General features: G+C 41.9%; 1 protein-coding gene across 6 annotated transcripts in view; it reads left to right on the top strand.

Annotated features, from left to right (window-relative positions):
- Positions 1-16534, top strand: part of UBR3 (ubiquitin protein ligase E3 component n-recognin 3) — a 201601-nt gene that overhangs the window by 33482 nt on the left and 151585 nt on the right. For 4 of the 6 annotated variants that reach the window (XM_043894026.1, XM_043894025.1, XM_043894024.1 and 1 more), the window contains exons 2-3: positions 11597-11736; positions 14704-14862. In XM_043894026.1, coding sequence (XP_043749961.1) covers positions 11597-11736; positions 14704-14862 — 299 coding nt within the window. The remainder of the gene's footprint in view (positions 1-11596; positions 11737-14703; positions 14863-16534) is intronic. The other 2 variants (XM_043894027.1, XM_043894023.1) reach the window with 1 other exon arrangement.

Raw genomic sequence — 16534 nt, 5'->3', positions numbered from 1 at the left:
AAATCAAGTCTAATCCTCTCCTATTCTGCAAGACCACCTCAGACAAGGAAGTCAGAGACTTCTCTAAGTGGCTGATTGATTCTTCTATGCGAGTTATATCTTCATCTATGGCGGCTTGTAGGGAAGAAAACCCTTGGCCTTGCAGAGATAGTGAAGCTATTCCTGTCCCTGCTCCTGCCAGCCCAAGACTGAACAAGGCTGCCATGGTGATCGCACTGATTGGCTCTCTCTTTTGTCTTAGCAATTCTGGGTCCCAATGTGAGTACATAACCTCTTCAGAGTGGTATAAGATTTTTGGCATTACAGCAACCAGGACACAGAATTCTTGACTCTGGTTAAAAACCGTCACATTTAAACATGGGGTTAGCCCAGTATGTGAACAAATCCACCAGCCCCCAACCTCTGGCACAATCCAATTTTTGCCATATAAGCGTAGGTTACTAATAGTCCGGGCACAGAGGGAAGTTTTATCACGTGGCACTGTGCCCATACAGAGTCCCTGTCCCCAAACTTCGTTCATTGTGAGGCCAACCTTGCGTTCTTCCCATCGGCATGGGGGTGGGTTCTGGCCTGAAGATAAGTGGTAAGAGACATTGAGACCTATGGCCTCATAGAAGGGGGGGTGAAGATTATAACAAAGCCAACAGGACTGGGTTGCATTAGGGTTGGTATGGTTTAAGACCGTAAAGGCTGCATTCACTAAGGCCCATAGGGGGTCCTGAATTGCTGAGCTAATGGTAACAGCCAGAGGGCCAGGGGTTTCTGTCAGTTTGCCTCTGAGGCTCGGGGTAGAGGAGATGTTAAATGTTCCTGGCAAGCTTGGTCTGAAGGGGGTTGGCTTGGGGGTCGCCTTGTGCCCCTGTAATGCTCTGACCAGATTGGGACCTAAACTATGTACCTGCACCGGCTCAATAACCTGTTTAATGATTAAAAGCTTGCCTGGGTAGGGGCCGGGCCAATTTACGTGAAGCTGAAAACCCCAAGTCAGTCCTGAGGTCCAGCGGTTTTCTTTTTTCGCCCGTTCCTGGTTAAATCGTACTCGTACCTGAGGCCCCTGGTGTCTACGGTCCTTGAAGGTGAAGCTAACTAGATCTCTGTTTCCGACATCCCACCTCTGGGGTCCATCACAAGAGGTCACACAACTCCAGCTCCTGCAATAATAGCTTTCTATGCCACCACAGGTTTTCCAGTTATTTTTTACATAGCCTGGGCAAGCCCAAAACCCCAACCTATGGTTTTTTATCCCATCCCTATAGTACTTATCATAGAGACCGTCCTGCTTTGCGAAGAGGCTTGAGAGGTCGAAGTTCAGGTCCGGCCACCAGGTGTTTGGAGGGTGGATTCCTGAGGTCTCATTGAGCAGCTCATGAGTTTGCCCGTCGTTGAGTTTCCATGTGATCTTAGCAGGTTGATGGGGGTTATGACTGGTCGCTCCTGGGTCGATGAGAGCTGCCACCAGCAGGAGAATTAGGAGGCCTCCCAGCGGACGAGTTTCAGTTTCAAAGGATTTGACGGGTGAGGACTCGCCTTCCATTCTGCTCGCGCTTTTTCCTGTTCTTCCGATGTGGCTTGCCGCACGTGATTGCAGTGAACCCAGGGTCCAATCCCGTCGACCTTGACAGCGGTAGGAGTGGTAAGGAGAACGACATAAGGGCCTTTCCATCTAGGTTCTAATACTTTAGATTGGTGTCGTTTTACCCAAACCCAATCACCTGGGCTAATATTATGTGAGGGGAGGGCCCTCTTGTTTTGGCCCTCATGTATCTCTCGAATCAATTTCCAAACATGGTTATGCACCTTACTTAATGCTATCAGAGTTTGCTGGAATTGTCCCAAAGTAGGGGGTGGCAGACATTTTCCTTCGAAAATAGGATACACAGGAGGGGGTCTTCCATACAGAATCTCAAAAGGAGTAAGATTCAGCTTATAAGGGGTGTTACGTGCCCGAAAGAGTGCAAAGGGGAGGAGGGTCACCCAGTCCCCGCCAGTCTCTATTGCCAACTTTGTCAAAGTTTCTTTTAGGGTCCGATTCATTCTCTCAACCTGTCCTGAGCTCTGGGGATTATATTCGCAATGTAACTTCCATTTCGTCCCCAGAGCTTGGGCCAGCCCTTGTACAATCTGGCTCACAAAGGCAGGTCCATTATCAGAGCCCATAGTCACTGGCAGCCCATACCTAGGCACTATCTCCTCTAAGATCTTTTTAGCAACCACTATTGCTGTCTCTCCCTTAGTGGGGAAAGCTTCTACCCACCCCGAGAAGGTATCTACCAGTACCAACAGATAGCGGTACCCATACTTGCCTGGCCTTACCTCGGTGAAATCTATCTCCCAATGTTGCCCTGGCTTTTCCCCTCGGTACCTCGTTCCCGAGTGCTGCTTCTTCTCTGCCCTCATCAGCTGGCACGCTTCGCAGGCTTGAATTATCTCTCGTACAGTTGCATTTTGTCGAGGGAACCTCAGGCAGGCCATCTGGAGAAGTGTTAGGGTCTTTTTTTCTCCCAAGTGTGTAGTTGTGTGCAGGTGTTCACACAGGTGACGACCCAGGGTGGCAGGCAAGATCAGGTTGTTGTTTTGGTCTCGGTACCATCCATCTTGGTCATCTTTCTGGAGGGTGGTATCCTTGTTGATCCAGGCGAGATCAGGGAGGGAATATTCGGGAACTGGTGGCAAGGTCCCCATACCAGGGGGTGGAAGTCCCACGGCTAATATGGGGGCGGCATAGTCCTGGCTGGCCGCTTCTCGAGCGGCCGCATCAGCAGCACGATTGCCCCACGCCTTAGGGTCTTCTCCCTTCTGGTGACCGGGGACATGTGCTATAGCTACTGCCCGGGGTAGTTGGACAGCTTCCAAAAGCCTGCGAATCTCAGGCAGATTTTTGACCTCTTTTCCCTCAGCTGTCCGAAATCCCCTTTCTTGGTATATGGGACCTTGAATATGGGCAGTGCTGAAAGCATATCGGCTGTCAGTAAAAATGGTGACTCTCTTCCCTTTGGCTTGCTCCAGAGCCTGTATTAGGGCAATCAATTCTGCTTTTTGTGCAGAAGTGTTTGGGGGTAGTGTCTCAGCCCATATCGTCTGCCCTGAATCATCAACTATGGCGGCTCCCGCCTTCCTTTGCCCATCTTTTACATAACTGCTCCCATCGGTGAACCATACTAGCTCACTGTTGCTTAGGGGTACATCAGTTAAGTCTTTTCGTGCCGCCAGGGCCTCAGCCAGTATCTCACTGCAATCATGGAGAGGGCTGTCCTTCTCTGGGTTGGGTAGGAGCGTGGCCGGATTTAGGAAGCAAGGGGTCTGAAAACGCACCCGTGGGGCATCGAGCAGCAAGGCCTGGTAGTGTGTCAAGCGGGCATTGGAGATCCACTTACCCGGCGGCTGCTTTAAAACCCCTTCCACGGCGTGGGGGGTGTAAACCGAGAGTTGCTGTCCATACGTCAACTTGTCAGCGTCGCAGACGAGGAGGGCTGTAGCTGCAATGATGCGAAGGCAAGGGGGCCACCCAGCGGCCACCGGGTCTAATCGCTTCGAAAGGTATGCTACCGGCCGCTTCCATGGTCCCCATTGTTGAGTCAAGACCCCCTTTCCTATTCCTTGCTTTTCATCTACAAACAGCTGGAATGGCTTATTTGGGTTAGGCAGGGCAAGGGCTGGGGCTTCTAGTAGGGCCCGTCTGAGTGTCTGGAAAGCCTGTTTCATTGGCTCAGTCCAAGTCCACTTTGGGGTCTCTTTACTTCCCTCATATAAGGGCCGGGCCTTCTCAGCAAACCCCATAATCCACAGTCTGCAATATCCAACAGTCCCCAGAAACTCTCTCACCTGGCGGGGGTTTTTGGGCTCTGGTATCTGCAATATTGTTTCTTTCATGGCCTGGGTTAGCCACCTTTGCCCCTGCCTGATCTTATACCCCAAATAGGTGACCTCTTGCCGGGCTATTTGTGCCTTCTTTGCGCTAGCGCGATACCCCAAGATGCCTAGGGTCTGTAATAGGTCCCCAGTGGCATGGCCGCAAGCTTCCTCTGTGGTTCCAGCCAACATAAGGTCATCTACATATTGTAGCAGAATGACCTCTGGGTGGCAAGCCCGATATTCGTAGAGGTCCTCACTCAGAGCCTCATTAAACAAGGTAGGGGAGTTCTTGAACCCCTGTGGGAGGCGGGTCCAAGTTAATTGTACTACCGGTTGGCCTTCCCCCTCAGTCCACTCAAAGGCAAATATCTCCTGGCTCTGGACTGCCAGGGGTAGGCTGAAAAAGGCATCCTTCAAGTCCAGCACAGTGTACCAAGTGTACTCAGGCAGTAAACTGCTCAGGAGGGTATACGGGTTAGGGACAGTTGGGTGTATGTCACTCACCCGTTTGTTGACTTCTCGCAGGTCTTGGACAGGTCTGTAATCTGTCCCCCCTAGCTTCTTCACCGGCAGTAAGGGGGTGTTCCAAGGGGATTGGCATCGCCTGAGAATTCCGGCCTCCATGAGCCGTCAAATGTGGGGAGTGATCCCCCGCCGAGCTTCTTGGCTCATAGGGTACTGTTTCACCCTCACAGGAATTGCCTCGGCCTTTAGCTCGATGACGACCGGATGTCTCTGTTTAGCTAGTCCCATTCCTGCTGTTTCTGCCCAGGCCAATGGATATTTATGGACCCACGGTTGTACATCTAGTGCTATGGTCTCTGAGGACTTAGGCGCAAAAAGTCTGTATTCATCCCTTAAGGCTAGGGACAAGACATGTATCGGTTGTCCAAGTCCATCCGTGACTGACATTCCCCCGGGGTCAAAATGGATCTGAGCATTAACTTTAGTCAACAAGTCTCTTCCAAGTAGAGGGGCTGGGCATTCTGGTATCACCAAAAACGAATGGGACACCTGGTGGGTCCCCAGATTTACTTTCCGTTCTGTGGTCCAACAATATCTTTTTGTCCCCGTGGCTCCTTGCACTAAGCTGGCTTTCTTAGACATTGGTCCCAGTTTTTTATTTAAAACAGAGTGTTGGGCGCCAGTATCTACCATGAAGCCAACGGGTTTCCCCTCCACATGTATGGTTACCCAGGACTCGGGGAGGGGTGCCGAGTCTCGACTCCCCTAGTCACTGTCTTCCCCCGCATATAGAACTCGAGTTCCGGGGGGGATTTTCTCTCTCTGGGTCATTCCTCTCCTTGAGTCCCTCTTAGGGCACTCGTTTTTCCAGTGCCCCTGTTCTTTGCAGTAGGCGCACTGATCCTTCTTTAGGGCCTGCCTTTTTGGTTTTTCTTTTTCTCCCGTCCGGGGGTCTCGAGGTTCCCTCAATTCCGTTCCGGCCTTTAACCCCGCAAAAAGAATCTGGGCTAGCTCCTTCTGGTTCTTCCGGTTTTCCCTCGCCCTATGTTCCCTCTCTTCTTTCCTGATCTTTTCCGCTAATTCCCTTTCCTCCCGCCGAATTCGCTCTTCCCTTTCTTCTGGGGTTTCCCTATTATTAAATACCTTTTCAGCTACTTTCAGTAAATCCTGTATTGTCTGTTCTCCCAATCCCTCTACCTTTTGTAATTTCTTCCTAATATCTGGGGCTGCCTGATTCACAAACGCTAACAAAACTGCAGCGCGTGACTCCTCAGCCTGGGGGTCCATAGGTGTATATTGCCTGAAAGCTTCCATCAGCCTCTCTAGGAAGGCTGCCGGGCTTTCAGTGGGCTCTTGCCTTACTGAATTTACCTTTGCCAAATTTGTCGGCTTTCTTGCTGCAGCCCGCAGGCCAGCCATTAGAGTCTGGCGGTACACTCGGAGACGCTCCCTACCTTCCACCCGCTCAAAATCCCAGGTAGGCCGCAACAGAGGAAACCCCTCGTCCACAAGATGAGGCTGGGCGGTTGGCCTCCCGTCGACCCCTGGTACCCGTTTCCGTGCCTCTGCCAGAATTCGCTCCCGTTCTTCCGTGGTGAAGAGCACCTGCAACAGCTGCTGACAATCATCCCAGGTGGGATTATGAGTGAACAAAATGGAATCTAAGAGGTCAATGAGGCCTTGGGGCTTCTCTGAGAAAGGAGGGTTTTGAGTCTTCCAATTGTACAGGTCACTCGTGGAAAAGGGCCAGTACTGATAGGTTCGCTCTCCATCCGGGTTAGTTGGTCCCACTCGGACGGGGAGCGCCTGAACAGTGGATGAAGGTAACTCTGGGTCCCCAGGGTCTTGCTTACCCCTATCTCCCTTAGTTTTCCCCCGGGTCCCCAGTGCCGGTCCCCCCTCACGGTCGGTTCCCGTTTGCCCTCTTAATCCTCTCGGTTCACCTGTGGGAGCTTCTCTCCTCGGAGGGGATTGCAAGGAGGGCACATATGGCGGAGGCCTTATCTCCGTTTCTAGATCTATCAGGTTTGGATAAGATGATTCCTGAAGGACTGGTTTTGGGTCCTCTTTCTTTTTGGTTTCCTCCGGGGGGGGGTCTCCATCACCAGGACCTGTGAACTGGAGGAACTAGGAAGTTTGTAAACAAAAGGTTTTAACCATTTAGGCGGATTTTCCACTAGATCCTGCCAGACCATGACATAGGGGACTTGACTCGGATGGCCCCAGGGATCAGGAGCCATAATCTTCTCCTTCACAGCCTGTATGATGGACGGTTGAAAGGTGCCTTCCGGAGGCCATCCAACCTGAAAGGCGGGCCACTCTGCAGAACAAAAAGTTATTAATTTACCTTTTTTGACTAGCAAAGACAAGTCATGGGCCCTGGCCCTGACATCCGAAAAATGGTCAGTCATAAGAGAAAGTGGGGTAGATTCTCCCTGCCCCATGGTCAAAGAATAAACGGTAAGGGAGAGAGAGAATAAGTCAGAAGTGAGAAAGAACGATGCACCAGAAGAGAACGAGACTAGAGACAATGCCGGCACACACAAAAACACGGAGAGCCAAAGACAAACACACGGACAAACAAACGTCGGCCGACGACACAGCGCTGGGTTTTCGGGCCCCCTGAATTTTCTTGCCTCCCGGTAGCAGATTCACCTTACCGAATGGCGTCCGCTGTTCACCAGACTCGGGGTTGGGAGAGGAACTTTACTTCCTGCGGAGTCGGCTGCCTCCCAGCGCGTCCACTGGCCCTGGCCTTACGCCGTGTGGCTCCCCCTTTATAAAAAGCCTTCTCGCGGAGTCGGCTGCCGCCCAGCGCGTCCGCTGGCCCCGGCCTTACGCCGTGTGGCTCCCCCTTTATAAAAAGCCTTCTCGCGGAGTCGGCTGCTGCCCAGCGCGTCCGCTGGCCCCGGCCTTACGCCGTCTGGCTCCCCCTTTATAAAAAGCCTTCTCGCGGAGTCGGCTGCCACCCAGCGCGTCCGCTGGCCTCGGCCTTACGCCGGCTGGCTCCCCCTTTATAAAAAGCCTTCTTTCTGTGCCAGATACCTCCCTGCTTCCTGAGCACCGGTGTTATTATTTATCCTTCCCCTTTGTCCTGTAAGCGTTCCCTTCTCCCGGTCAAGGGATCCCGGACGAGCCCCCAAATGTTATGCCCGATGTCCGAATCCCCGAGCGGGAAGAGAGAGAAGGCTTCCAAGACAATGCAACTCGCAAAAAGGGAAGTTTATTACTGTCTCGAGCCAGGGCCTTCTGCCACAAACATCACAGTGGTGCAGGCTCAGAAAGCGCCGAGCTCAAGCTTGTTACACAGATTTATAAGATATGCAAAAGCGGTTAGTAGCTGGCTTAAGCGGATTGGTTACATGTTTGCAAAGTAATTCTATCGGTACAGACTTTCGCAGACTTTCGCGGGCTTTTCAGCTCTCCCTTTGTTCTTACTGGACGCATATTGATTGGCTGGCTCCAGGTTACCTGATGGGGGTAGGGAATCTTACCATTTCGGGGGAAGCTAAAACTTAGGTCCAGGCCGCCCGTCATGGTATTAACCCTGGCAGCCTCACAGTAGGCACAATTAATGTAGACAGTAAAAGTATGCTGTATCCCATTTTCAGTTAATTTCTACAAAATTTGGTGTACATTTCTCTAAATATTTTTATTCTTACCGATGTTATTTTTTCTATTCTTTGTCCAAAATTTTATTTATAAAAGATTATATATATGTACATTTATATGTATGGTATGCAATTCTTTTCTCATTTATTTTAGATATAATTCCACTTCAGTACTTGTTGATCTACCTCATTCTTTATAACAAATTCAGTGTTTTTTATTGATCTACAAAATTTTGGTTAATCTTTATTACTGAACACATGAGTAATTCCTAACTTCCTTGTATTGCAAACTGTGGTACAGTGACTATATCTGTAGATATATTCTTGCAAATTTATAATTATTTCTGTCTAATTACAAGAAATAGAAATGCTCAGGTAAGGTTATGAATACCTAAAGTGTTAATGCTGTTCTGTGCTTAGTTGCTCATTTGTGTCTGACTCTTTGCCACCCACAGAATGTAGCCCTCCAGGCTCCTCTGTCCATGGGATTCTCCAGGCAAGAATACTGGAGTGGGTTGTCATGCCCTCCTCCAGGGGATCATCCCAACTCAGGGCTTGAACCCAGGTCTTCCACATTGCAGGCGGATTCTTTACCGTCTGAGCCACCAGGGAAGCCCAGAGTATTAATAGATATTGTTAAAATGTCATCCAGAACTGGATCTATTTATCCTTCCATGTGTATGATAACAAATTTCTGAACATGCTTTCCAGCGAGTTAATAAAGTGAATTTTCCCTAATCTGCAAGATGAAAAAACATTTTTATGTTATCAAAAATTTCAACCATACACAAAGGTAAAGATAGAACTTTGAACCTCCACACACCTATCATTGGACTCAATATTTATCAAGATTTTTGACATGTTTGCCTCGTTTGCTTCTTTTTTCTCTTTTGCCAAAATGTTTTGAAACAAATCCCAAACATGTTTGATCACTGCCTTATATGTTTCAGTATATTTTCCTTCTTTAAAAAAATTTTTAGCCTTTTAGTGGAGAAAATTTCATACAGGTATAAAAGCAATGAGTGTAACTTAATTGATACAACATTTTATTAGGAAAAAACTCCTTTGGTGATGTTTTGTTAAGGACCAATTAAAACTACATTCTTTTGTCTTGATGTCTTAAAAATCTGAAAGTGGTGGTACTTTATTGGCTTTGACGTTGGCCCACATTCTGCTGAATGAGTGTAACAAAACCCCTTATCAGTCTCCCAGTTTCTACAGTTATCAACTCAAGCTGGGCTTGGTATACTCCTACTTATTTTCCTTTACACAACCAAATTATTTTGAAGCTAGTCTCATACATTGTAGCATTTTATTCATAAACATTTATATAGAGATATCTAAAAGACAAGACTGACCTATTCAGTGATAACCACAATGCTGTTGTCATACCTCAACAAAGTTAATTCCTTATTACTGTGAAATATCCATGAACATTTTCTTACATAACCACAATGCCATTATTTTACCTAGTAAAATTATTTAACAAACTAGTACTCAGTTCTTATTTGGACTTCTGTTTTCTAAAGAATGCCTTTTCCAAGTTGGTTTAGGTTAGAATCCGTTCACATGTTATGTTTGGCTGCTGGGTGTCTCAGGCCCTTTAACCCGTGCTCCTTCTGCCTCCTTTTTCTGTCAGCCACTGGCAGCTTGCAGTGATCAGTTGCAGTGGAGTCAGTTGTCCTAAATAATGTTCTACTTTCATGATTTTTCTATTTGCTTTCTTATGGTGTCATTTAACTTGTTTCTTTATCTCTTAGCTCTAGAGACTTCACTACTTAGCCCTAGTGTCATTTCGGTTCAACTTGTTTGGTAAAAACTCTTTGTAAATGGCACTGTGTACTTCAGAAGCATCATAGCATCTGATTTTTTTTTTTCCCCTCTTCTGGTGATACTAAGATTGATATGGATGTAACAGTCTGCTCTCTAAGTGGAAAATTTCTCTTTAAGCTTTTCTTTAATGACTCCATTGCGTGGGACAGTTATTTTATAGGTATCACAAAATGGTGATTTTCTAATTGCTCATTTTTTATTTTAATAGCTTCATTCATTTGATTATTGCAGAACTTGAATATCTTTTCATATGTTTGTTGGTCATTCACTTCTTTTGTGAATTGCCCATGACCTTGGCTGTTTTTTTTTATGAATTATTTTCTTTTTAACCCATTTTTTGAGAGTTTAAAGATCATAGATATTAATATTTTATATGTTATAAATGTTTTTTTCCAGTTTGTAGTTGTTTTCTGCATAGAAACTTTTAATTTGTGTAGCCAGTTTTTATCTTCTATGACTTTTGGTTTTAAATCTTACTTTGACTTCTGTTCTTTGAGATAATGTGAGTAATAGTTTATTTTCTTCCTGGTAAATTTTTTCCTGCTTGATTTTTCATCTATGTGGAGTATAGTTTGTATATGGTATAAGATAAGGATCAAATTTATTTCCTGCATGTAACCAATTAGTCCTTTAGCAATTTATTGAAAATTTTCTACCCACCCCCCCACACATTAATTGACTTAGGTATTACATAGTCTGTTTCTAGAATCCATTGTGGTTTATTGATATCATATTATCACAGATTTTATTTTGTTTTTATTAAAAATTTTTTTATTGGCATATAGTTTACAGCAAAGTGAATCAGTTATATATATATGCATATATCCACTCTTTTTTTGATTCTTTTCCCATATGGGTCATTATGGAGACATTACTGCATATTTTAAATTATATTGGGTTTGTCTTATGTTTTAAAGTGTAGATCACTATCATTAATCATTTTGTAAGACATTTTACTTATTTTCTTTCACACATATGATTTTCCATTTGAACTTTAGAATTAGTTTGTGATTAGTCCCATTGAAATTTAAATCTAATATCATTGCATTTGGTGGAAGAGACTTTTTTTTTTTTTTTAAGTTTTTTTCCATTTGGGAATGTGGTTTTTCTCTATTCAGATTTTTTATGTTTTTCAGCTAAAATAGTTTCTCCATCTGTTGTAATAAGTTTCTTTCTAGGTCTGTTTTATGTTTAGTGTGTTTATTTTGTGTTTGGTCACAAAATACCTTATTTATGACCATTCAGATTATAAATATAAAATAGTTTACTTCGATTTTGCTCAAATATACCAGTTATACTTTAAAATTAGTATAAGTAAGATCAGAAGAAATGTGCATACTTAAGTGTATATACTTTTCAAATAAACTCTTAAGTATTTATATCACTTATCTATTCATTAATGCAATAAGTTCAAAATAGTTAAGGAATGGAAAATGCAAGTTTTTGAAATAATCCCAGTTTATAATTCCCAAGTTTGGGAAATAATCAATTTTTGCTTAATGATTTACAAAGAGTAAAAGTAATAAATTAATCCTTGAAACTAATAAATTGCAGTTAAAAAGTATAAAGTTGGTAACGAGATTTCTTTTTGTATTCTAGTTGAAATGTAACTGGTATGATGTTTTATTAGGAAGAAATCTTCCTCAGTGCCAATTTTTATTTAAAGACCAGTTAAAACTACATACTTTTAACTTGGTGCCTTAAAATCATAAAAAGAGTAAGACATTCCTTTTGATATTGGCCCACATTCTGTTTATGGATATTGTAAATAGAAATAATATATTCTTAGCAGATTTGACAGCACCATTAATTTTTTTTTCTTTTTCCTATTACAGGTTTTGCAAAAGGCATCAAATTAAATCAAGTTCAAATATTCCCTGTGTCCCCAAAGACTTACTGATGATGTCTGAATTTGTTCTTCCAAGATTTATTTTTTGTCTTATTCAGTATTTAAGAGAAGGCTATAATGAACCAGGTATGTTTAATCCATTTTTTGTTAGTACTCTTTTTAAGTTCTCAATTAACAAAGTTTAGCACTAACAATGAGGTGAATTTTTTCAGATACCTTTTCTTTTTTGGCTTACCGTTTTTTATGTGATGACTATGATATACTAAATAAAAGCACACTAAATATCAATTATATAACCTCATAGATACCTTGTAGTAGGCACAGTGTGGCAGTCTCTTTTGCTGGGTCGTAAATGCCTCTGATCAAACTTATTTGGCCTTCTGCAGAAGAGGAAATAATTATTTTATGGGGTTGAAGTGATTTGATTTGTGATTGTATTGTGATAGAGCAGAATTAAGAAGTCCTGAAAGTGTTTGACTTTAACTTAGATTTTTAGGAGATAATCTATTTCACCAATCTCTCTCCCTCCTCCTTTTTTGTAGAGGTCTATATATATTTATTCCCCTCTTTATATAACGACTTAGGGAACAAATTGCTTATTCCCATATTGTTGGTAGAATGTATCTCTGTGAGTATCCTGATTGTATTGAAAAGAGAAAAGAAACATGCAGATTATCATTATTATTCTTACTTTTTAAGATTTAGTCACAATCTTGATTAATATGCTTTAGTTAAATGTCTTGATTTAGATATCATTTATTAAAGTTCTCAGTCTGACGTTGTGACTTACAGATATCAATTAGTGGTATGAACCAAACATTAACTTTTTGTGATGTCTTTTGCCTTTCTAGAGATACTTGTATTTTTATCATTTAAGGGCCTGCATTTGCATTACTTTTAGAGCTTTTAAATTATTTAATACTGTAAGTAATTTTAAATCCAATTTGAAGCTATGGCACACATGTTTATCTTCTCTCTTGCATCTAGAAGTGTGAAGAATTATAGTATCGTTATCATTTCTAAAACTATTATGTTATTTGCATAGTGAACAAATACTTATAGTTTCTCACTTCTGCATTTTAAGCAGAATATAGTCTTTTGTATTTGACAAATACTTCTGGTATGCATTAAAATAGAGAAAGGAATATTATTTTGATTTAGTCCCAAACTGCTTCCTGTTTGGAATGAAGGAATTGGAGACCAGCAGGGTTATTGAAATTTCCTTACATTTTATTTCATGTATGTTAGTTAACAGATTTTTTTGGATATTCACATTTTATGCTACAAGTGTCCTATTTTAGAAAAATAATAGGTAGAAATCACTTATTATGCAAATCTTAAAGCTTACCATTAGTTAATCAAAGAGTAATTAATATAAGATTATATATTATATTTATATTTTCCTTGGTGACACTTAACAGTTATACTATGGATGACACAGGTACATAGTTTTGATAATTATGTTACCATTATCCGAAAACATAAAGGAATGAATGGAAGCACTTTTTTTGTTTTAAGATAAATTTTGTGAACTTAGGTTCATGAACTTTTTCTCTCTGTATTACTGCTTGTACTCAGCATTAATTTCTTATGTCTATGCAAAAGTAAACTACTACATTCATTTGTGCATAGATCACTGTTTGAAATTAAAGAGAAAAAAAAAGATTAGAGTATTTGAAATCATCTAATCTGAGATAATGGAAGCTGAGGTAATCTTATGGTTTGACAGTTACCTGGAGTTCTATTTTCCATTTCACCCTTCCATCCTTTCTGTCAGAGCTTGTGTTAGAGCCCCTGGAAATCAAAAACAAATGTTAATTAAATTTCTACTATGTTGTGACATTAGTCACTGGGGAGAATAGAAAGAAGAAGAATACACAGTATTGGTTTTCCACTGAGAAAGTAAGGTTTTTGGCTTGGATTCCATGACTCAGGGTTATCTGTAATTTTATTCACAGATTATCTTTGAACTAGATTGGGGGTTCCTTGGGGGTAGGAACTATGTCTTACTTAGTTTTGCTTCTCAGTGCTTGTCATATAGTAGATACTCAATAAATGTTTAAAGAACTTGATGTCTCCTTTTTTGGACACACAGGCCCCCTGTTAGCTCCCTTATATGCATTCTTCTTTTAACCAGTTATAATTAAGATGTAAATCTCTCTCTTCACTTCTTTCTTTTAGACCTCTGTTTTTCTAAAACATCTTTTTTTTCTTCTCCTCTTAACTATTCTTTTTAATTTGCTGTCCAGATTTCTAGATTTCTTCTCTTCCCCTCTACCAGCATATCTTGCCTGGTATTTTAAAATTGTTTTAGTAAAAACATCCATGTTTTTCTAATTAGTTGCTTTGACTTTTAGCTAACATGAGTCTGCATTTTTGGAATATGATAAAGGATGGGTTATTTGCTACACAAATTTTAATTTAGAACTGATATAATTTTGTCCTAATATTCTTATACTATCTGAATATATTTGATCTCTGTCTTGTTTTGTTTTAGAGAGTAATCTTAATTTTTTCTTAAACTCTGTTCATCTAATTTTGAGATGATCTTTTGATTACATGTATGTATCTGTAAGTATAGAACCCTAAGTTGAATGCATTTTACGCATATTAAGTGATTAATACTTTATGAGTGAGTGAGTGAATGAGTGAGTGAAAGTCGCTCAGTCATTTCTAACTCTTTGCGACCCCATATACTGTGGTCCAGCAGATTCCTGTCTCCATGGAGTTCTTTAGGCAAGAATACTGGAGTAGGTTGTCATTTCCTTCTCCAGGGGATCTTCCTGACCCAGTGGTTGAACCCAGGTCTCCTGCATTGTAGACAGATTCTCTACTGTCTGAGCCACTTGGGGCACCCAGTACCTTATGAAGTCATCTCTTTTCTCCATCAGTCTTTTCTCAGAGGATTGAATTCCTAAACAAGTCTACCCTAGCTGGGTGCTGAGTAGGTGCCTCCTTTCTGAAAAGAGTTCTTATATTAACTTTTTGATTATAAAATGCTGTTATCTAAGTTACTGTGTTTTTAAGGGAATAAAATATTATTCTTAGCAAAATATTTTAAAGAAAATTGATTTTATTTATTTATTTTTTTAGCAGCTGATGTTCCATCAGAGAAAGACCTTAATAAAGTCCTTCAGCTTTTGGAACCTCAAATTTCCTTTTTAGAAGATCTAACTAAAATGGGAGGAGCAATGCGGTCTGTTCTTACTCAGGTTTTAACAAACCAACAAAACTACAAAGATCTGACTTCTGGTGAGTAAAATTTCAAAGAGAAGAAAGTTAAAATTTACTTATATTACTATACTAATGAAAAATAAAACTTAAAAGTAAAATGTAGGTTTTTTAGTAGAATGCTAAAGCTAAAAGTTATTAAGAATACTTCCTATATAATGGATAAAGAAACTGAACCCCAGAAAAATTAAATGACCAGTTCAAGACCTCACAATTAACTGATTTTGGAGTTGGGATTAGAACCCAGACTTCCCAAGTTTGGTGTGACATATTTGTAATTATACTCTACCTCCCTTTCTCCAAACAATAACAGCCATCATTCTTGTGTCTTCATGTTTGGTATCCTAAACTTTTATGTGTATGACCTCGGGTTTTATACTGATGTAGAATTTAAGTTATGAAACTTAAAGTTGTTAAATATGTTTGTACTGTAATATAAAATAGTTTTTACACCTTTCAGTCAGTTCAGCTCAGTTGCTCAGTCGTGTCCGACTCTTTGCAACCCCATGAATCACAGCGCACCAGGCCTCCCTGTCCATCACCAACTCCCGGAGTCGACTCAAACTCATGCCCATCGAGTTGGTGATGCCATCCAGCCATCTCATCCTCTGTCGTCCCCTTCTCCTCCTGCCCCCCAGTCCCTTCCAGAATCAGGGTCTTTTCCAGTGAGTCAGCTCTTTTCATGAGGTGGCCAAAGTATTGGAGTTTCAACTTCAGCATCAGTGCTTCCAATAAATATTCAGGACTGATTTCCTTTAGGATGGGCGGGTTGGATCTCCTTGCAGTCCAAGGGACTTTCAAGAGTCTTCTCCAACACCACAGTTCAAAAGCATCAATTCCTCAGTTCTCAGTATTCTTTATAGTCTAACTCTCATATCCATACATGACTACTGGAAAAATCATAGGTTTAACTAGATGGACCTTTGTTGGTAAAGTAATGTCTCTGCTTTTTAATATGCTGTCTAGGTTGGTCATAGCTTTTCTTCCAAGGAGCAAAGCATCTTTTAAATTCATGGCTGTGGTCACCATCTACAGTGATTTTGGAGCCCCCCAAAATAAAGTCCCTTACTGATTCCACTCTTTCCCTATCTATTTGCCATGAATTGATGGGACTGGATGCCATGATCTTAGTTTTCTGAATGTTGAGTTTTAAGCCAACTTTTTCACTCTCTTCTCTTTCACTTTCATCAAGAGGCTCTTTAGTTCTTCGCTTTCTGCCATAAGGGTGGTGTCATCTGCATATCTGAGGTTATTGATATTTCTCATGGCAATCTTGATTTCAGCTTGTATTTCATCCAGACTGGCATCTTGCATGATATACTCAGCACATAAGTTAAATAAGTAGGATGACAATATACAGCCTTGACGTATTCCTTTCCTGATTTGTAATCAATCTGTTGTTCCATGTCCAGTTCTAACTATTGGCTTCTTGACCTGCATACAGATTTCTCAGGAGGCAGGTCAGGTGGTCTGGTATTCCCATCTCTTTAAGAATTTTCCACAGTTTATTGTGATCCACACAGTCAAAGGCATTGGCGTAATCAATAAAGCAAAAGTAGATGTTTTTCTGGAACACTCTTGCTTTTTCGATGGTCCAGTGGATGTTGGCAATTTGATCTCTGGTTCCTCTGCCTTTTCTAAATATAGCTTGACCATCTGGAAGTTCTCGGTTCATGTACTGTTGAAGCCTGGC

This window comes from Cervus elaphus, chromosome 33 (genome assembly GCF_910594005.1).
Source record: "Cervus elaphus chromosome 33, mCerEla1.1, whole genome shotgun sequence".
Taxonomy (NCBI): Eukaryota; Metazoa; Chordata; class Mammalia; order Artiodactyla; family Cervidae; genus Cervus; species Cervus elaphus.
The sequence above is the reverse complement of the archived record's forward strand: the minus strand, read 5'-3'. Positions and strand labels throughout refer to the sequence as shown.